General features: G+C 40.8%; 1 protein-coding gene across 2 annotated transcripts in view; it reads left to right on the forward strand.

Moving 5' to 3' along the window:
- The first annotated feature begins 740 nt into the window (after positions 1 to 740).
- LOC117452005 (multivesicular body subunit 12B-like) overlaps positions 741 to 22,660 on the forward strand; it is a 37,884-nt gene continuing 15,964 nt past the window's right edge. For both annotated transcript variants that reach the window (XM_034090407.1, XM_034090408.1), the window contains exons 1-7: positions 741 to 821; positions 2,577 to 2,676; positions 8,280 to 8,375; positions 10,379 to 10,469; positions 11,486 to 11,615; positions 11,733 to 11,843; positions 21,726 to 21,784. In XM_034090407.1, coding sequence (XP_033946298.1) covers positions 2,584 to 2,676; positions 8,280 to 8,375; positions 10,379 to 10,469; positions 11,486 to 11,615; positions 11,733 to 11,843; positions 21,726 to 21,784 — 580 coding nt within the window. In that variant the 5' untranslated portion in view covers positions 741 to 821; positions 2,577 to 2,583. The remainder of the gene's footprint in view (positions 822 to 2,576; positions 2,677 to 8,279; positions 8,376 to 10,378; positions 10,470 to 11,485; positions 11,616 to 11,732; positions 11,844 to 21,725; positions 21,785 to 22,660) is intronic.

Here is a 22,660-nt window from a genome sequence, read left to right on the forward strand (position 1 = left end):
TGTACTCTTCTGTTGTATTAGACGTCAAGTATCCGGTGCTGCTGTGCTGCGCTCATTGAGCAGAATGTTGTGATTTTTTATCAGCAACATATTCAAGCTATGAGCGTAAATATTACAATTATATTCAAAAAGCGACTACAGTGATGATACCAAAAAGCATGGCATTTTGCAACAATACAGACACATAAAAGTAAAAATGTACTAATAAATTAGTAGTTTAAAACATATATAAGTCCTGAGTTCAAATGTTAAAAGTATTATAAACTGAATGTACTCAAGAATCAAAAGTGCAGTTAAAGTACTAATTCGGCAGAATGGCTCTTATAAATGTGGTTTATTATGATATGATATTAATTTCTTCTTTTTTTAATCATTAGAAAATAAATGTACCTTTTAAAATGATGTAAATCATCAAAATGGAGCAAATATTAGATAGTACTGAGAACATGTGTACCAACAGGTACCATTTGTCAAATAAAAGAAGTGGAGTAAAATTACAATATTTCCCTCTGAAATGTGTGGAGTAGAAGTACAACCTAGCAGAAAAACGGAAATACTCAAGTAAAGTAGAAGAAACCCAGAACTATACTTAATTGCAGCAATTGAGCAACTTTTATTAATTACATGCAACCACTGGTAAGGGTCCACTATAATAAGTCTAGCTTACATGGATTTTTCTTTCTTTGGCCACAGAAGGTGATTTTAACCTATGGTTAATCATTTATGGGGTACCCGGATGTGTTTACTTTATGTGTTGTACATTAGCGCGGGGTGAAGAGGTCCAAAGTTGAAAAGTTAACAGCAGGACACGTTTCAATCAGGTAAACAAATGCCAAATGATTCGTATTGTGGGTTTTGGATTATCTTTTCAACAGCTCAGACAGTTTCTAGAGGTCTTACGTTGATTATTTATTTACTCAAACAAACATTTGTATGAGCGATAATACACAGTTGCACAGTTACCCATGTGGACCTCCGTGAAACATCACAGCCATATACAGTAATGTCATTTCACTACCGAAGAGGTTTTACATTTCTGACCACTTTCACAAAGCTTTGCTAACATTTGATGATGTTTGAAATAAAACTCGAAGGTAAGCCATATGGCTCCTTACCATTTCAAGCTAGCGTCCAGAGATCTCTACGTTAGTTACCAAGCAGCAAATGAGAGACGTGCTGCTTATTATTGAATTAGCATTAGCTAAGGATAACAGAGTAACAATGTGGACAAACATTCAGTTTAATATCCTGTACATTTGCAGACCACTCCTGTTTTACAGCACATTATTATATGCATATTTGTATTAATAGTTAAAGATGTAATAATCACAGTACATTATGAGTTATGCTCATAACATGTGTATATTAGCCAAAGTAGATGTTAGCTAGCTACCTAGTAAACAGATATGGTGCCTAAGTGTAGCTCGCATACTCATAAATGACATGATCACTGCTTAACTTTCACCTACTTGCATTTATTCCATCTTCTCAACACGGTGGCAAGGTTAAGGTGTAGGTTGTTAAACACATGTTGTTCTATAGGCTTAGATGCCTGTACTATCTCATACATGTTTAGATAAAGTGACATGTATGCTGTAGTCCTCCTTTACCCAGAGTGAAGTATAACAGACATACCATCAATGTAACTGTAAACCATGTAGGAAACACAGTTTTACTTGGGAGCTGGAAATACGTTTGGATGGATTTGTATTTAGTCTGCCTGGATGAGCCTTGATGTTGTGCTGGAAAACAAAGCTCATTTTGAACAAATTAATGTTACAAAGAGATCCTTCTTTCTATTAGCTAATTTGCTATCCTGTTTCATTTGAATAAGTACAGCTATCTAGCATTTGTTAAAGAGACAGCTGTTTCTGGAGTAAATCCCCTAATTTGATCAGCTTAATTGCAATAGATTTCGTAAACATCAAGATTGAATGCAGCAACTTTGTCAGTTAGTACAAGAATGCTTTAAACCTAATCTAATAAAATTGCATAAGGGAACCATTGCAAAGCCACTTACCCTGTAAAAGGCTTGCATACCCATTAGGGAAAAATTCCCTTGGACAGGAATAGATAGCAATTGATTGGGACTTCCTTGAAAATATGTGATCGCTCCCCCTAATTTGTGATTTGGTGAAGCCATTGGGTGGTCTCCAAATGCAGCTTTTGTCATTGGTCTCACTTGTCATTTGATCCCGGATTAAGGGGCCACTTTTTCTTCTAGATCCTAATAAGCCTCATCAAGAAGTCAATAATGTGGTCATTTTAGCCAAGAAAAACCTTGTCTGTTCTCCTTTTAATGACCCTGAAGGGTGCATCCTAATTGTGTTTCACTATCTGCATTTTGCGTATTTATTTAAAACCTTTTTTCATTGAAAAAATACTCCCTGTACTGTATGTCACAAAGTGCAGTTTTTTATGTTTTATTCTACCAAATTTCTTTTGAATATTTATGAAATTAATGATGTATCTATATTTTTTCCAAAAGGAAAAAACAATGGATCATTCTAATGTGTTTTTTCTGGTTACGGTAAATGCAAAACATGTGACAAGGCTCTTGTGTTTGCTTAACACAGCTTTGACATGTCTGAAGTGAGCAACCAGCTGCCCAAAGACCCCATATCTGCGGTTGGAGTAATCACTTCCCTCAGTAAGGCCCCTGAAGGCTACTATGTTGTGAGTATTCAGTTTTATTTGTGTGTAGTTTGATTTAATATGCTTGGATTAGGCCAATAAAGTTGTTTGCATCTCCTTTTCTGTAAAAGCCAAAGGTAAAATAAAATATCTGAGCTGTATATATCATATTTATCGCCTTTTTTGCCACCATTTTTGCATCAACATCAAAAGACTAATCTGAAATATAATCCCTATATTTCTTAAATGTTTAGATTTTTGGATCTCTGCTGTTTGTTGTCATTGTTGTAGCTTATTGTATTGTAACTAAGCATATCTCAGATCCAGGATGTTGGCAGCCTTCCAAGGTGTTTTTTGTTAGAGCTGTTCGATGATTTATTCATAAAGTTTACTTTGATGATTAGGAAGATTCCCTTCCTGACATTGTTGCTGGTTGCCACCAGAATTACAGACACACCAGAGGCAAATATTCAATCATGGTTGGTTAATGCCAAGAAGAGTCATCTAGGTTTACCCCCATTTTTCTATTTTAGCCAAGTGCAATGTGTAAGGATGTATTGCAGGATCAGCTGCTTTATTCAAACCTTTCTTGTTTGTGAAAAATTGAGTGAGGGGTTAAAATGAGAAGTTAAACAAAGTACAAAACAACCTCAAGGGCAGATCCTTCTTTCTCTCTCTTGCTTCCTGTTTAGACTTCTTCTTCTAGCTTTCACTCCTCGCCCCAAACCCCCCCTCTTCCCCCAGTTTTTATCTCTTCCTGCTCCACCCTACACACCCAGCTTGTTCTAATCTCTGGCAGATGATGGTGGGTTGGCATCAAAAGGGAGCCACTGGCAGGGAAGCCGCGTACACACCACACGGTAGTGACAAACGGAGATAAACCCCATCAGACTTCCTCTGCTGCTGCTCCAGTGCGCCAATACATTTCAGCTGATGTGCAAATACTGTGCATGCTCTGCAGGGCTAAAAGCTAGTCCGTGGCTGTTAATGACACTGGTTTATCTCGGGATTAGATGCTCAGCAAATGTTATTACTTTTTTTTGTTAACCCAGGATACACTAGCGGTTTGAAATTTGGAAATAATGTGTACTCAAGATAATGAATTTGAGACATGTTACAAGTGAAGGCAATCAAATGCAAAGAATGAAAGGCCTCATTTGTGTCAGCTTGCGTCACTTCATACATCAACTTCATTAGGTCGTTTGAATCATTTGGATTATGAAAACAACCTGCTACAAAAACATAGACGATTAGTGCAAAGCTTACACAGGTGTACATATATCTGATGAACCCTCAAGCACTGCGAAAAATACCAATACTGTTGTTGGCTAAAATAGATAGAACATTTTTAAATGCATGGCAGCATTTAAACATGAAAGCTTTTTTTTGCATTTCTTTTTAACAATGCTTGTGGTGTGGCTTTAAGGATGTTACATTTAGTTATGTCCAGGACAGCCAGTTATACCTTGGATGGAGATGATATAGAGTGCTATTTCATTTTTTTAAGTCAAGTCAAATGTGTTTCTATAGCCAAATTACCCAGATTTGGCTTAAAAGTCTTTACGATCTGTTGACAATATGATACTCTGTTTTTGGACTTGTGATTCGGATACGGAAAAAATCCCCCTCAAAAATAACAAACCTAGATGAGAGTAACAGCTACGTCACTTCCGGTCGAAAATTACAGCCCCGCCCACTTTTGGGGAAAACATGTCATTTGAATGGTGGTCAATACAAATTCTGAAGTTTTTGCCAATCCGATCAGAAATTTAAGAAAACCGTGAATTTTCGGATCTTCAAAGACCCGATTACGATGGCCAGTCAGGCAAACAATTACATTAAATCATTTGAAATCGACAATCGAGCTCGATATATGGTTAAATTAAAATCAGTAGGCGAGGCTGTAATTTTCGCCGTTACTCTCATGAGCGAGGCGGAAAATAATAGTTGTATCATGCCAAAAAGCTGCTGTGTCGTTTATTGCACCTCCAACATTAAAACAAATCCAGAGTTCAGTGTTTCTGTACTTCCTCTAAGAAAAGCTTCAGGCTTGATCGCCATTCAAATGACAGCGTTGGTTTCCCCCAAAAGTGGGCAGGGCCGTAAAGTGACGTAGATGTATCTCTCATCTATGGACATCGATCGCCTACTGCGATATTTAACCATATATCGAGCCCGATCTTCAATTTCCAATGATTTAATGTAATTGTTTGCCTGTCTGGCCATTGTAATCGGGCTTTTTGAAGATCCAAAAATCCACGGTTTTCTTAAATTTCTGATCGGATTGGCAAAAACTTCAGAATTTGTATTGACTGCCATTCAAATGACAGCTTTGTTGTCCCCCAAAAGTGGGCGGAGCCGTACTTTTTGCCCGGAAGTGATGTATGTGTTCCTCTCATGTGTTGAATGATTTGCCATGACAATTGATACTAATATGCTTTGGGCCCAGAAGAGGAATCTTAAGTGTGAATAACTTCAGCTGCAGGCTAGTTTTTGTAAGTCCTAGACTAGCAAAGGTTTGCTAGATAGCTTGAAGCCTGTACTTGATGCTATCACATATTGTCATATATATCTGTCTGTTTGAAATTTCCTTTTACAAATTATAATCAAACAAAAGAACATATCCTTTAATGTTATAAAACATCTTAGTCTTATCCAGGAATGAAAAGTCAAGTACAAGTTAACCTCCAAGAAAATAACCACGGCCTTTCAGACTCTGAAGCACTATTTCAAATGCATTTGTCCCATCTTCAAGAACATCTTTTGAACATCACTATGTGGTCTTTCATCTGCAGGCTCCAGATACAAACAAAAATATCAACAGTCGGCATCAGTGTGCTAATGTAGCGCTGAGCAGGGGAAGTCTCAGGATATTAAGCTCTTTTGATTTTTTTCCTCCCCCGCTTTTTCACTAGACTTCTTTTAGAAATCCGCCTTAATACTGACTGCTTACCATACTTACCATACTTTTTATACAGCAGATCAAAGGGCTGATTAACTCTTTTGCTCTTACTTGAGCAGGTTGTTCCAACACAAGAGAGCACAGGCCCAGATCAAACACTGCTCCACTGGGATCAGGAGCTGTGCTGAAGCACCAGCAGCCACCCAACATCAAACACCATGAGTAGACTCACGCACTCTCACTCTCTGTGCTAGAGGGTTGCCAAGGGGATGTGTGTGTATTTCAGATTCACCTGAGAGTTTGACATGTTACCCTCAAAAAGTCATTTAATTACGGTTCATTGAAAGAAGCCTAGTACTAGCTGATGATTAGCTTGAAGGCCCAGGCATACAAACCCAGTAGCTGCTTGTCTGTTTTTGAGTGAGAATATTTACTTTAAAGGTATAGTTTCACATAAGCTCAATCGCTTTGTTGCCAAGAGTTAGGAAAATAGATTCCACTCTCAAGTCTTTACTTATTGAACAAAGCTAGGGCAAACCTGCTCTAAGACTTTTATATGAGTGGAAGGAGGGAAAAACAGCTTGTGTAGACCTAACTCAAAACATCTCGTTGTTTTATTCATACACAAAGTGCACAGAAGTGCTAGGCAAACAGACAAACAATGTCCAAGTCCCACAAAGTGATAATAAGTGAGCTTTCGAGTTACTTTTAGCCTGAATGTTTGGAGAGAACCAGAGTTAGCCGTCTCTCTCTGCGTCCAGTGTTTAACTAAGCTAAGCTAATAAACCCTCGACTTTAGCGTTAGCTTCTTACCTAGAGCACAGACTTTTCATCTAAATCTCAGAGATTAAGCGCTTTTCTGAAAACCTCCAAACTATAACTGAAAGTCAAGGAACTTTATTTCCACAGTAACTGCTGCAGTAGTTCTTTAATATATATAGTCAGTTTATTTATTCCCAGTTTAGAGAAATTATCCATAACCGTTTTCCCTCTTCAGTTTTCTGTTCTCTTTGAAAGAACTAGCCTATTTCCCTCTACCTCTCTTATGTCTTCCCCACCTGCTTTCACTCCCCTGAGGTTTCTGATTGTATGCCTTTTCTATATTTTTATTCACAGCTGTGCCTCTCAGTGCATCGTAGTAACTTGCCGGCGGTGTCTGTCTCCAGAGATCCTTCATAGGATTCTTCAGCAGCCCCTAAAGACTTGTTTCATAGGTGGGCTTTTAGATCACTGCCAGCTTTATATTTGAGTAAGTGGCAGTTCAATCTGTCATTGCATTTTAAATCAAATAAAAACAAAAAAAATTCAATATCAGAGCCTTGACGTTTCTTATCATATGCGTGGCATTCTCCTCATTGTAGTCTGTTTAATGATGGAGCCATACAGTGCCAGGTGCATTTATTAAAGGAGCGATAGGAACTTTACACATGCCTTTTTTTCCGTGCCGTGGCTCAGCAGTTGCCATTTCACATTCAACGTGCGTCGCATCCTTGCTGCCGGCGGCTGTGGCAGGATGATGCCTGAGGTGCCTCCGAGGAGGACCGTGCCCTCGTTACTCCTCAACTTGACTTTGGGTTTCACAAAGCGAGCCCTTTGTTTACGCTGACAGGATGCGCTGGCTACTGACCTGGAAAAAGTGGCCAAGACGGCTTGTCTTGTAAAGAAAAGAGGGAGGCTGGTGATGTATTGGCTCCTGGAGACGCCCCGCAATCCCTCTCTCCCCTCATCTTCTGCTCTTTCTCTCTGTCTCATCCCACTATCTCTGTTCCCCACTCTAGTCTCCGCTCTCATCCCAGCTAGTCACTGGTGGGTTTTCATGAATCTCCCCGTGCCGTGTTTCCCCCACCCAGTCACCAGGGTCATCCATCATTATTGTCAGGGGGGGTAATGTGTGTGGGTGGGTGCAGAGATCTATGACTTCTTCATTTGAATGAACCTCATTAGATTGACTCCTCTTTGTAAAGGATCCCTTTAGAAAATAACCCTGGCAGTTATTTAGGCGATTCTCACATGATAGCCAATGGAACATGACGCTTCAGCCCAGCATATTTGCCGGGACGATGGAAGAGGTTATGTTTTGCTTTATCATTCTGCCCTGCATACCTACATTTACATAGCAATGTGCTGTTGGACCTTGAGCTTGAATTGTGGTGCCTACATGCTGTCAACATGATGCAATCCTTTCCTTTGCACTGACTCCACTGATAATTTACATCCATAAATGAGTCCATTGTACAAGGCTGAACAGTTTAGGATTTTTACTTATTAGTCATACACATGAAATGGCTTTAAATCCTCTAAGGTTTTCTTAGTAGACTTTTCTCATTAAATGATAGAAAGAATCCAAACAGGGAGTAGAGCAACACAACTATTTAAGGTGCATGTGCAGTGTTCTTAGTTTACTTCTGTGTTGCTTAAGGTTGGCTTTAACACAAATACATTCATAATAATCCGGCTGTTTCCCACAAAAGAACATTGAAGTTTGGTTTCCTTATTAGAGCAGATCCTTCTCCGGGTATCTTTAATCAGCCTGGTCCCGAGGGATGATATTTTTAGCCATCTTTTTGGAGGCTAAGACTTCTTTACCCACGCAGAGCACTAATGAGATGGGGCGCTAGTGTAGGCAAGCGTTAATTAAGGCTAGTATGCAAGGGAAGAGGCAAAAGCAACACGCTCATGGCATACATACATTAACTTTATCCCACCTCCTGCATGTTTTCTTCTCTCCTTTTTTTTCACGTAGGTTGCACAAACAACAGATGGCTCTGACGCCGACCTGTGGAAGGACGGCTTATTCAAATCCAAGGTCACTCGCTACCTTTGTTTCACCAGAAAGACTGTAAGTGTAACTATAAACTTCTCCCTTTCGCTGTGCATTCAGCACCAACACATCGCCTGCAGCAGCTTTTCTGTTTGCCAGCAGTTATCAGCCCTGCTTTCTACCGCCTGAATATCTAAATACACTTTGCACTTTGATCAGTGCTTTTAAAAAGGCCAGCGTTGGCAGTGCAGTTTTGAACTTTTAAATATAATGGATTTGCTTGCATATTCCAGATGAATAATATCTCGGTGAGATATTTTTCATGTTGTGTGTCCTCCTGAGGATATTATTTATGTTTATTCATGAAATAACAATGAGCTGGTTTTTTTTTTTAACTATTCCAATTTATTCTATCAACATTGTCCCTGTAGAGAAAATGCTAACCACCAATCAGTGATTCCTGAAAGCTGAGGCACATATAATTGTGAATATAAAAACACTCTTTATTTACGTAAGACATTCCACCACAAAAAGCACTTATAGCAGTGCTTTATATAGAGCATCCTTTAGATAGATTCAACTTATTGTCATTACACAGTACAGGTACCATGTAACAAAATGGTTTCTCTGCATTTGACCCATCCTAGTGTTAGGAGCAGTGTGCTGCCATTATGTACGGCGCCCGGGGAGCAGTGTAGGGAACGGTGCCTTGCTCAGGGACACCTCGGTAGCACTTGGTCTTTCCGGGACTTGAACTGGTGACCTTCCAGTTGCCAAGCCAAGTCCCTATGGACTTCGCCACCACCGCCCTTTACTTCTCTGTGTCTGATTTGATCTTTGAATGTTACTCATAATACTGTTGGGTCAATTGTGTTGGACTGCCTACAGCTGATGTGTTGTTGCCTGGCTGTCAGCTGCTCCTTGCCATAAATACACCTTCCTGTCTCGCTCATACAGCTTACTATTGGCTGTCTATTATTTTCCATGGGCTGCACGAAGATAATGCAGACGGTGTAAACTAAATCTGCATTTTTGTTATCATTTTGCATCAGCTCAATTTTAGGACTTAATCAAGTCTTTTTTTTTCTTATAGGATGTCCTCTAAATGCCAGGTATCTTGGCAGCGGCTGCCTCGTCCCTGAGTTCAATCTGGTCCTCAGTTTAGTATACAGCATACAAATAGCCTTCCCCTAGTTCCTGTGTATTATCTTAAAATGTGTGTCCACATTGTTTTAGCGACTTTGACACAAATAAAACATGACAGAGCCATCAACAAAGGCTATTTTGCCTGCCACTCACTGGAGCTCCCACTGTAATTGTCTATGACAAAAACAGATTCTGTAAAATTAGCCCCTGAATTATGGGGGGGGAAGTAAATAGTTTGTGATTTATCATACTCTAAGTTGGAGGTGGAAATCCTCTTTTGTCAGGCCCTGATGGAAGAAATCTCTCCAGTAAAAGAGGAAAACACTCAACAAAAAAAAGCTTCCATGCATAGTAATAACATTCATCCATATTCCTCCTTAAGTCAGTATAAAAACTATGAATACAAAATGTCTAATGGTAATGACTGTCGGGCACCAGTAGCAGTGAAATCCAGCATTTTCGGACGCATCAAGTCACGCCTGGCTCGCCCCACTCTCTACTGCCGATGTGTATTATTGCAATTTATTATGGCAAAAAATGAAAATGTAATGGGAGGCAGGGAAGAGTCATGCTTGAAAATGTCAACTACACAGTCCCTGATTGTTTTTAACCAGTCCCATTCTGTTGATTAGACTGCCTCCTCTGTCTCCCATCATCCCACCGCTTCTCGCCAAAAGGTTGAGAATGATTACAAGTTCACAGATGCATTCTCTCATTGCAAAAAGAAATAGCTATTAGAGAGTAATTACTTCTGCTATTTTGTCAACCCTTCTCTTTAGAGACTTCTCGAGCTTTTAGTAAATCATTGACTCTATTATCTCTACATTTTCTCCCCAAAAAAATGACTAACCTTTTCTTCTTCAAGCTTTCTGTCCTTTTAGGAGTTGGATTTGCATACATGACTTTAAATGTCCTGCCTGCGCTCTGTGTTTTAGGGGGCTGACGTTGTTGTGGACATGCAGCTGATTGACATTAAGGACGCGTTGCCAGAGGGCTTCACACCTGTGGAAGAAACATTGGACACAAGTAAGTAAACAGTCTATACCGGCCGCAGACCCGCTCCCCTCCTCTTGTTTTTTCACTCTCCGACCAGCTTATGCCGAGGTCCTCGGGGGCAGCTTTGCTTGAGATAGTGAATGTTTTATGGGTGCAGGTTAGCTTAATTTATGGAAGACTGTGGGAATAAAATAAACATTTTGCCCTGGAGGTACAAGAGAAGAGAATCATGAGTCATTGTTTATCTCAGCTGGAGCTGTGCTTTTCTTTATGAGGGGCTTATTTATTTATGTATTTATTTGGGGAAAGGACGAGTGGATGGGGGTTATCTAATATTAATGAAATGCATTCCCCAATGCTTTAGTGCTTTTTGAGTGCTATGTATTTCCCCCTCACTATCCATGCCTTGGAAATGTAATAATATTTTGGTGTGGGGAGTGAGGACAGCTTGTTTATTATTTTTATTATCATTGCATTTACACTGCACTTTCTATTGTTGCAGGGGAAATAAATGAGCCAGGCACGGATGCAATATAGGAAAGCATGGCAGTGTTTTTTTGTTTTTTTGCCAGAATGAAGAAAAGAGATTATGTTTTGTTTGGCTGCGGTGTAATTTAATGTTTTATTACTTTATGTGAATCCATGTTTAATGTATACATGTGACATTATGTATGAGGTTCTATCTAGAATATCCTGTTTAAATCCCTGTTGTGCACTAAAGCTGATGGAGGATTCACTTGCCTCTGTCATTTTACCTACTAAAATGATACAAATTATAATAACACATGTGGATATTGTGGCTTTCTGCTGTCCAGTTTTTTCCCTCTAAGCACAGCAAGTCACCCAGGAGCTGATATTAGCTCATCTCTTATTCTAAGATTGATAATGACTAAATAGCAAAGCACAAGTGGGGGATGTGAATATATCTATATTTCTCCTTAAGGTTAAAAATGTGTAGAGCTTTATTTCTTTCAGCATGAAACTAATACATGATTACGCAACCGGCAATTCCTGTCTGACACCCTCATGTGTACCTGACTCATCAGAGGAAACTGCCATGAGGAAGAGGAGGCTCTGCGTGAAAATCATCCCTCGTGCGGCTGCTGTGACGGCTGTGTATGACATCCAGATCGTTGCCAAGTCCAAGTACCATCTTGTTAACTACACCAGTATAGGGTGAGCTGTTTGGCACTGGATATAAATACATTCATGATGTTTTGTATCTTCTTGAAGGATTACTAGCTGTTTAAAAGTCAAACACTATCAGCATGTCTCTTCTTCATCTTTACACAGTGAGATCAACAGTATGTTGATATGGTACCGAATGGGTGACGCTCCTCAGCATCAGTCGTCCCAGGAAACGTCCAGTGAAGTTGACAGTGCCGCTCCAGCCAACACAGTAAGGTAACATCAGGCCACTTTATTCTACACTGCCTCTTGAAGTTCAACTTTCCTCCTTCCTTCCTCTCTTTTTTATTTCACGCCCGGTGTTGTTACGCTTCTGTACCACGTGTACGACAATGAAGACACAAGTCATTGATCACTGCCGGGCAATCTGCCGTAAAAGGTTGTGGCTGGACAACGAGGTAGCGAGGGTGAACAGGAGAGACAGGCAAACTAGACAGGAACCCCTGAACAAGAACACGAGTTCAATGAGGGCTAAACTCCTGCTATTTGTGGGTCGTCCCGGGAGGCGGAGGCAGGTCGCTCCTCTGACTGCGGTGACAGGAGTGTTGCTGTGTGCAGAGAGGAGGAGATGTAGCCCGGAGAGCGAGCGACAGCTGCGGAGGAAGGGAGGAGAGCTCCAAGATCTCCGCCATGCTGGAGCGCGTGCGTCCCCTTCCCCTGCTTATGCTGCTCAGGCTTCCTCCGCCTCAGGCCTCACAGTGAACGCAGCAACCTCTTTGTACTGTGTCCAGATCAAACAGCTCAATTATTCATCACAATGAAGAGCTGGGGATTTCCACAGCAAATTGTAAATAAACAATCGAGACTCCTTCGGCGTGGCGGCGCTGCGGAGAGCGGGGCTTTGGCACGGGGCGCTGATGGGTTTGCCAGCTTGAAGTGCGATGCTTTGCCATCCTGTGCTGGGCTGAGTAAAAGCCACTTAAAAGCCACAACAGGCCGGAGCGGTGCTTGCCAGCAGGCGTATTCAACACAGAGCTTCAGTTCACACGGCCACTCAGCGGGATGAGATCATTCAAATGGACAGCCGTGAATTCAGAACCAAAAGTTCAAACCGAGCAGAGTTGTGTGAACCGTCCATATTTGGGAAATTGATGGTCAATAATCTTTGATGTGTCGAAGCGATGGTGAGCGCTCAGGCCCATGTGTACGCCTTAGTGACTCTTACCGGTAATCCTCCGTTCTTTTGAAGCCCACTTTCAAGTTGGCGAGGCTCAGAGGTTGGAATAAATTGCACCTCGAAGCGACTCACACCCCCTCCTGATGCCTGCTGAGATCACAGGCGGCTGTTTTTGTATTAACATTAAAATTCATTCCACAGTCAGAGAGTCTTCTTTTGAGAGTATTTCCATCACATAAGGACGGGACTGTGGGCAATTTAGACAGCGCCAGTTCTTTGACTATTTATCTGGCATCCTCTCTGTGTAGTTACATGCACTTTAGACAACCATACACACAGATATAAATATTTCTGTAGTTTCTTTGAAGTCACAGATTAGATTAGTTTGACACAGTGATTTATAAGCAGCTCCGTAACACTCCCTGATTGCTCAAGTAAGTACAGTAGGGTAACTGTGTGTGTAGTATCACGCCACTATACTTTATTCATATTCAGCAAGAGAAAATTCTCTCCTCCTTCAGGCTATCTATAACAACTTTATGGCCTTTGGAGAATAGCACCTCTTAAATGTAACTGCTCTTTACAGTCAGTGGAAAATATGTTTTAAATACAGTCAATAATGTGTAAGTTTTTAATGACCCTTATGATTTTGAAAGCTGCAGTGATCCCTCTCAAATGTTACACTGCCTCAGGCAGCGAGAGCTTGTTAGAGTTGTGTACAAACGTTCACCGCAAATCAGCTTTTTTCAGGAGTGCAGAACACAGCACACTGCAGGCTGTTGCATCATTATGGGATGCACGGAGTCATTGCATCATGGCTAAGGTGTTGTATTTGAATTGTTTTTGTATTGTTTTGTCAGCTGGAAACAGGATCCTCTTGGAAAGTTTAAAAGAAAAATGAACGTTTTTCCCAAAAAGGCCTCAGTTAGTATAAGATAAAGAGTGAGGGATTTGATTTACAAAAGTCAGAAATATATTCTTGTTCTGTATCACGTATAAAGTAATAAGTAGGATTGTGGCAACAACCTAAAGCTAGCTACAGAACTTAAGAAGTTCTAATGTTGATTTTAGCAAACAATTAAATGTACTTAAAGAACTATGCCTGCAACTAATAATCTATTTCCCTTTAGATTATTTCTATTATTTGTAAGTAAAACACGCCCATGTGAAAAGACACAGCTCAAGGTGATATCATCAATTTGCCTTTTTGGTCCATCTAACAATCAAATACTTAAAGGATACATCAGATAATTGTATTGGTTATGTGATGTTGTCTACCAAAATGCACATAAATCAGATCTTGCTCCACTCAACATAGCCTACAACAGACTATGCAGATTTGTTCTTGGTTGTCCTTTTCGTACACATCACTGCACAATGTATAACCAACTTAAATGGCCTTCTTTAAATGTAAGAAGACACACGCATTGGCTTCAGCTGATATTTAAATGCATTTATCTTAACTATCCCCCTTATTTAAAGCAGTATTCTGTACCCTACTCGTCAAATCATCAAGTTAGACATTCTGTTCAGATTTATTTCTCTGTCCCCTCTGCAAAAAAATTGATTGGCAGAAGAGCGTTCATTTTCAAAGCCCCAACTGACTGGAATACTTTACCTGCTGCTATTAGATCTCTTGCATCATTGGGTTTATTTAAACATGCATTGTTATCTCACTTTCAACTGGTCTGTACTTGTTATTTAGATTTGGAATAATAATAATAATAAAAATTAGTTAATTTTTATTATTATTATTATTCCGCCGGTATTTTGGCCCTCTTCTCCTCCCGCATTGAACATCGCAGAAACTCCGTTCAAACATCCAAACGTTCAGCTCGGTCAGGAATCGGTGGCTATTACTTTTCTCATTCATAACTTTCATAATTCCAGAGATACATCCCATAATACATCACATTTTTAACATTGAAGTCAATGGAGGAAATCTTCAACTTCAACAAATCTTCATGTGACTTCAACTGCTAACTGTTCATTCATACTTTCACTCAGAAACCTCATTCCAACTTTCAAATGTTACAAATCTTTCTGACATTATTCGTGTAAAACAACTTTTAAATCTGATTCTTACTTTTAGAGATATTAACATTTGTTCAGACCTTGTTTTAGTGGTTTTCTTCACATTTTAACATTAACTAGAATGCGTGATGTCACAGCTAGAGGGTAAGAAATCTTGAAATGTTCCTTCATATATTTTTTTAAAACTGCCATAATTCCCAAACCCTACATCCCTGGGACATAATTGTTCATGATAAATGTAGGAAAACATCTCGTAGCTTGAAAAATTACAAATAATTAAGCAAATATAATTCAACAAAATGCCTCTTGAGGGCATGAAGTGACACGTTCAACATTCCTCCATTGAAGCCCATTGTAATTTCAGGCAGATATTTCCTCACGGTAGCAGCCGCACACCTTTAGTTAAACCCTAACACTTGTCCTCTGGACCCTATCCCTTCAAACCTCCTTCAGACTATCGCTCCTGATATTCTACCGTTTCTCACCCATTTCATCAACACTTCTCTAACTTCTGGTCACTTTCCAAATAGTCTTAAGGAGGCAAGAGTAAACCCTCTCCTAAAGAAACCCACTCTCAACCCGTCTGATGTTATAAACTACAGGCCTGTCTCTCTACTCCCGTTCCTGTCTAAAACACTTGAACGCGCTGTCTTTAAACAACTCTCCTGTTATCTCCATCAGAACAACCTTCTGGATCCGCACCAGTCTGGTTTCAAGGCAGGTCACTCCACAGAAACTGCTCTCATTGCTGTCACTGAGGAACTGCACACTGCCAAAGCAGCATCCCTCTCCTCTGTCATCATCCTTTTGGACCTGTCTGCTGCATTCAACACGGTGAACCATCAGATCCTCCTTCGCACTCTCCAAGAACTTGGAGTTTCAGGCTCTGCACTTTCCCTCCTCACCTCATACCTCAAAGACCGTACCTACAGGGTAACTTGGAGAGGGTCCGAGTCCGACCCTTGTCAATTAACTACAGGGGGTCCCTCAGGGCTCTATTCTTGGTCCCCTCCTCTTCTCCCTGTACACAAACTCGCTCGGATCTGTCATTAGCCCGCATGGATTTTCATACCACTGCTACGCTGATGCCACCCAATTAATTCTGTCCTTTCCCCGCTCAGAGACCCAGGTCGTTGCACGCATCTCTGCTTGTCTAGCTGACCTCTCTCAGTGGATGTCCGCTCATCACCTCAAGCTCAACCTTGACAAGACTGAACTGCTTTTCCTTCCGGGAAAAGATTGTCCCACTCTTGACTTAACAATCAACATCGGCACCTCTGTTGTTTCCCCGACCCAGACTGCAAGGAATCTGGGTGTGATCCTAGATAACAACCTGTCCTTCACTGCAAACATCGCTGCTACAACCCGCTGCTGCAGATACACGCTTTACAACATCAGGAAGATACGTCCCCAGCTGACCCAGAAAGCGACGCAGCTTCTGGTCCAGGCTCTCGTCACCTCACGCCTAGACTACTGCAACTCCCTCCTGGCTGGTCTACCTGCATGTGCCATCCGACCTCTGCAGCTCATCCAGAATGCAGCGGCTCGTCTGGTCTTCAACCTTCCTACATTTTCCCACACCACTCCGCTCCCTTCACTGGCTTCCGGTAACTGCTAGAATTCACTTCAAGACACTGGTACATGCATACCATGCTGCGAATGGATCTGGCCCTTCCTACATCCAGGACATGGTTAAACTGTACACCCCAGCGCGTGCACTACGCTCTGCATCAGCCAAACGACTCGCTGCACCCTCGCTGCGAGAAGGACCCAAGTTCCCATCAGCAAAAACACGTGGGTTTGCTATCCTGGCTTCAAAATGGTGGAATGAGCTCCCCATTGACATCAGGACAGCAGAAAGCCTGCACATCTTCCGGCGCAGACTGAAAACTCATCTCTTTCGACTCCACCTCGAGCGATAGAATTACTAACAAAGAACTGCTAACAGAGCACTTATATACTAACAAAGGACTGGCGTATCTATAGCCAGTTGAGTAGCACTTGAAATGCTTGGCTCTATGAAACCTGATGTACTTATATGATTCTGTTTTCTTCAAGGTTGTGTCTTCCTGGTCGAATGTACTTATTGTAAGTCGCTTTGGATAAAAGTGTCAGCTAAATGCAATGTAATGTAATGTATAAGTCCAATGGACACGGTCCAATCGTCCCCCAATGTTCACTTGTATATCACCGGTCCATGCCTCAACAGCTCTACGCCAAATCTGAGATCTCACCATATGCCGTTTCCCGGGAAACGCATCCCTCGCCATAAAACATGATGTCGCTATAACGCCTATGCAAATGTTCAAAAGGTGCACACACTTCACAAGTGTGCTAACAGTCCAGCCTTGAAGACATCTTCGGGACAGTTTTGAGATTTCTTCAATTGCCGTTACCATGGCAACAAAATGCTCGCCTGGAAACACGGTTTTCTCATAACTTCAGTGAAAATACTACAAACAGCCCAAGACTTCACAGGTTTGGTAACGATGCAGCCATCAATGCATCTAAGCATATTATGGGGTGTCATCAAATGTCGTTGCCATGGTGACAGATCATTCGCCATCAACTTAGTTCAGAAGTTTGCAGTTCAAATATTCTACTGCTTTTCCAAGCCTTTTTTACTTTCTTTTCTTCTCTCATCACACATTCAAGCCCCCAGTGTTCATGTATCATTTCAATCTAAATTCTTCACTTTCTTCTTACACATTTCATTTCAATCTAAATTCTTCACTTTCTTCTTACACATTTCATTTCAATCTAAATTCTTCACTTTCTTCTTACACATTTCATTTCAATCTAAATTCTTCACTTTCTTCTAACACATTACATTTCAGCATAGCAGTTTAGCGTCAGCTTTTCAGCATAAAGCATTCCCACTAGCAATTTCTTCAGGAATTGCATTCTCTAGTTAATGAAACTGATATTGATGAAACTGATTTGCTCGACTGTCTCAAATTGTAATGATTGTGTGCATTGCTTGAATTTTACTTGACAGACTGTATGTGGTTTGTCTTGTGTGTCATGTTTTGCTTTTTGTCTTTTTGTTTATGTATGTCTGTAAGTTGTTGCTATTGTCAGGACCCCCTTGAAAACGAGATGGTGCATCTCAAGGGGTTTATCCCAATGAATACAAAATGTCTATATATATATATAACCAGCAATGTTATGAATGTTTTTTTATAGAGACGAAAGTGAAAATTGAAAACTGATTGATTCATTATTTTTAATTGGCTATCCATCTGTCCATTCATCTATCCATTGCCAGCGTTTTTGCTTGATCCCATTAATTGAATTGATTCAATCGTAAAGTGATTACTGTTATATACTGCTGGGAAGTACTAAAAAAATAATATTGATATAATAATAAAGAATTCTTGACCCTATCGGCCCCACTGGTTTTCCATCATACTTTTATGCTTTGGCTGGTATCAATGTGAAAAGGGTTATAGACCTAATGCTGTGTGTTATTAGAGGAGTCTGAGGACGTTTCTAATTCTAATTGGTAGACCCTGCAACCTTGCAAAAAGAATCGGAGGAATTAAAAAAGGAATTGTTTTATCAAGTAGGATCGAGGATAAAATTCAAACCTACAATACTTATTTCTTATTGGCTCTGGCTGTCTCACCATATTGAACCACTAAAGCTGGTACAGACCTGTTATACAAGCTGCTGCTGCTGCATTTGAACCTTGTGTGTTTAATGTCCCTTTATCAAGTTTGTCTAAAGCGCCTCACCCAGCGAGTGCGTTCTGTTTTGATTCATAGCTGCAGCTTGATGTCAACCACTTTGGCTTGTTCTCTGTCAAGACGGAGCATATCAGCCGACTTTATAATGTGAGAAACCTGCGCCATCCGGTCAGCCTTTTAATGTGTCCAGTAAAGTATCCCCCTCCTTCCTTCTCCTGGCCAACGCTGCCATTTGTTCTCCTGATAAAACTGTCATTGCTGAGGCTGATATCTGACCTCTACAGTGACTGCTAGCATAAATTAGCCTCGTTCTAATATTGCAATTCCTTTCGCTTCACTCAGAATCAAGGTTTTTGACATTTCTCTTAGAATAATAGGCTATTGTACACACGGACACTTTTTAAATCAAACTGTACAGCGATAAAAATGTCAAGGCTGAGTATCTCTCTTTTTTATCATTTCACACTAGAGTTGGCTTTTCCTTGAAGCCTAGAGAGTCATCAGTGTCAGAATTGGCATGCATATCAATATGTTTGAGATAGCGCTGTCTTTTACCTGTGACACTCTGCAGGAGTATTGTATCAGCTTTCATTGCTTGCTGGTTAACCAAGACTTCCCACCGCACGCGACTGTTGCCGAGACAGAGACACCGCGACTGTCAGTGTGCGCCTGACACATCTCAGAAGTGTTGAAGAACAATCACTCCCCCTTCAATCTTACTCATTACTTTCTTGTGTTCGGAAAAAGTTGCAGAAAAAGTAGCGTAGATCAAGCAAACGGACGTGGACGCGGTGCCAAGAATGATCGAATTATTAGCTGAGATCTGATGGGTGATGTGCAGTGATTTGCCACCAAATTCAGAGAGATCCTCTTTTCAACAGCTGACACAGAGCTTAAAGGAGGATAATGATGGGTGAGAAAGCAGCTCCCACAAAGCAGCACTGTCGGCACATAGAGGAAGGTGTGGAGATGTTGTCACGGGAAACGCTGGATGTGTGTCAAAACAAGAGCTCCCAGCTTTCTGTATCGCTGCGCCGATATTGCTCTCATCCTCATCTTACCTCTCCGCTGACTACCGCTCGTCTGTCCCCACCGACTCTCCCACTTTTTTCCCATAACGGAGACAACTCTTTTCCTTATCCCGCACGGAACAATTTAAAGAACAAAATAATCTGTTGAACTGTAATTCGTGTTGTCGAGTAATCCTTAGTGTCGTGGTTTGCTTCGCAGAGCTAATATGATTTTAACTGCGGCAGATTTCATGGGAACATAAGACTCTTGATCTGCTTCGTAATTGTGTAAATCTTTCAGGCCGTGTTCCCAGTTTTACTCTAATTTGATGAGGAACTACTCCATAATTGAATATTCAAATTAGGAATATGTGTCAATATGGCTCTCCTTGCCTGAAATGAGGATTAATTGTTGTCAAAACTCCAGTGGCTGACATAATAAGAGCGCCGACACTGCTGTTGATTAGCAAATGCACTTGCCATGTTTTTGTTTTAAGAATTAGATGTCTAATTGATTTACCATATGTTACCCTCTCCAATGCACCTAAAATTGTATTTAGAAATCACCAATTTGGATTGAGACAGTTTTGTGTTTCAAACAGATGGGAAAAGAAACCCTCGAGGTTGCCTGTAGAAAATCATTTCATGAGCACAATTCCCTGGTTTTACATCAAGTCTTTGCTTTGTGGTTCTCAGATGCATAGATCAATCGGCAGACTTATTCTTTCTCTGTTCTCTTTGTTTATTCTGCGTACTAATTTAACAAAACAGACCAAAAGGACATTTAAACCCCCCCCCCCCCCACACACACACACACACACACACACACACACACACACACACACACACACACACACACACACACACACACACACACACACACACACACACACACACACACACACACACACACACACACACGCTGTATCAGTCCTTGGGATGTCTTTGTGCTTTGAAAGATGCGTACCTTTCTTCCTGAGCAGTGGAATCAACCTTTTGAAAGGTAAAAGAAGTCTGCGTTGAATATGGCAATCGTTCCCACAAGATTGATGCCAACCTTTTTAAAAATTCACCATTGGCCTGGATTTAACATGGCCAAATGCTGATGTAAATGAGGAGGGGAAAAGTCGACCCTTTCATTGCAAATAAATCTGAGTTGCAGGCTTCAGCTCATAAATACCACTGCCTGTCAGAAGTCTTGTTTTATTGCTCTTGATGGAAATGATTGCATTTATTTATCTCATGCGAAGAGATAAGGCCACACAACTCATGCACAACACTCGTGGAATATGCAGATCTGTCTTTAGTCCTAAATTTCAAAAATTGTACCCCCCCCTGTAAGACTTATTATGTTTTCCATAAACAGACCAAATACAGAACATGATACAGTACACAAAACACGGCTCATTATTCCTAACTCCACACCTGCTCACTCCCAGAATCTGTTGTGTCTTCTCATAATTCAACATCGTTTTATTCTTCTTGTCTAGCTTGTTCTTTTTCTTCAACAACAATCCCGTACGCCTGCGTGTCCTCCAATCAAAGCAATTCCCATTTTTAATGATATTGCCAACTACTTTGCATTATCATTATAAGATCATTTGTTTTATAATGCCATCCCGGAGCTCATTTTACCTCCAGAACATGTCATGTTATGCAGCTCCCTCCAAGCTGTGAATAATTTTTTTTTTTTCCTGCTTGCTGTGGATTTATCGATCCGTAGGGGTGAGTCACAGGGTGTAATTCATGATAGCTTGATTGATGAGGATTTCAATCTTATATGGTTTGTTAACTTCAACTGCCCACAAAGTGCATTCTGTGCTGTTTTCTGTAATACAAGGCCATGAAACGTAAAAAAAAGAAAAGCAGACTTCCCTTGAATAATGGAATCGCTCAGTTCCTCCAGAATGTACAAGATCCTGCTCCAATCCCCCCCGCTAACGGTCTGTTCAAGCCCCTGGGCAGCTGAGGCACGCTTTAACTTTTACCATATTTCTCCTCTTTAGATTCATCCTGGTATTTCAGTGCTCTGTTTTGATTTGAGATAAAAAAGCCTTAGTGTAAGGAGGCAGTTCAAGGCTTCCATACTAAATACATTCTATTCTAATGTATGGGCAATATGTCAGGGAACATAATAATGCTCATTACATAGAAACTTGACATGGCGCCTTTCATGTTTTACCATAATGTCTGGGGAAATAATGTTGATCTGTTTATTGAAACAGTGTTGCTTTCTTTCTGGGCACAGGAAGACCCCGACCCGGCAGGACTCTGAGCCCCAGAGCAGTGGGAACTACACCATGACTGGTAAATGCTTCACACTCGAAATGTATCCAAGTCAGCACAAGTCTTGTATTTAGAATTGTATATTATTTAGGTTTATTTTCCATGAAGTTTAAAAATGACCTCACGTTCCAGGGTAACAAAAGCCTTTTGTGACAGCGATGTTATATTTAATAACATTAAAAAGAAAGTCAAAATGAAAATGATTGCTTAAAAAACGCCAAACTAGCAGACGTCACTTTTTGTCTGTTAAAGTTGACCACAAATAGGTTGAGATGATATTTAGACTTTTATGACTAGTCCACCAGGTTTAAGAAAAAGCTGACGGCAGGGTCAACTTATTCAGCCTATAAAAACATGGGTTGTTAGAATGCTTACTTTTGGCCATTGTACCGCAAGAAAATGCTTTGTTTTTTATTAAAAAAAACAACTCTTGGGCTTTCTATCTCCACTGAATAGCATCACCATGTGGACATAAAGGCGGCTCCTCTGGTGCTTTATCTACAAATGCTTTATGTCTAGATCTCCTCACTGATGGATACTGTACAGAGCTTTGCTTATCTGAGCGAACGTGACTTCCCAAAGGAGCTCGGCATTACACTCGAGAACATTTAACAGATGTCAAAGATGATCCATCACATGCCATACTTACATATGTACCGTGCATTGCACTGGACGGATTTCCTTCTCTTTGTCAAGGAGAGAAACTCTACTAAAGCACAATGCTGCAGGACTAAGACAGAAGAGAGGCTAATTCGTTAGGAAGCAGAGATTTAACCACGGCCGCATCAGAGCCACAGAGTCAGAGCCGGCTGAGACGCTCTCGCCCTAAAAGAGCGTGTGATTCGCATGAGGAGAACGAGCTTTTTATCCAGCTGGAGAGAGACACCATGTGGTGAA

This window comes from Pseudochaenichthys georgianus, chromosome 9 (assembly GCF_902827115.2).
Source record: "Pseudochaenichthys georgianus chromosome 9, fPseGeo1.2, whole genome shotgun sequence".
NCBI lineage: Eukaryota > Metazoa > Chordata > Actinopteri > Perciformes > Channichthyidae > Pseudochaenichthys > Pseudochaenichthys georgianus.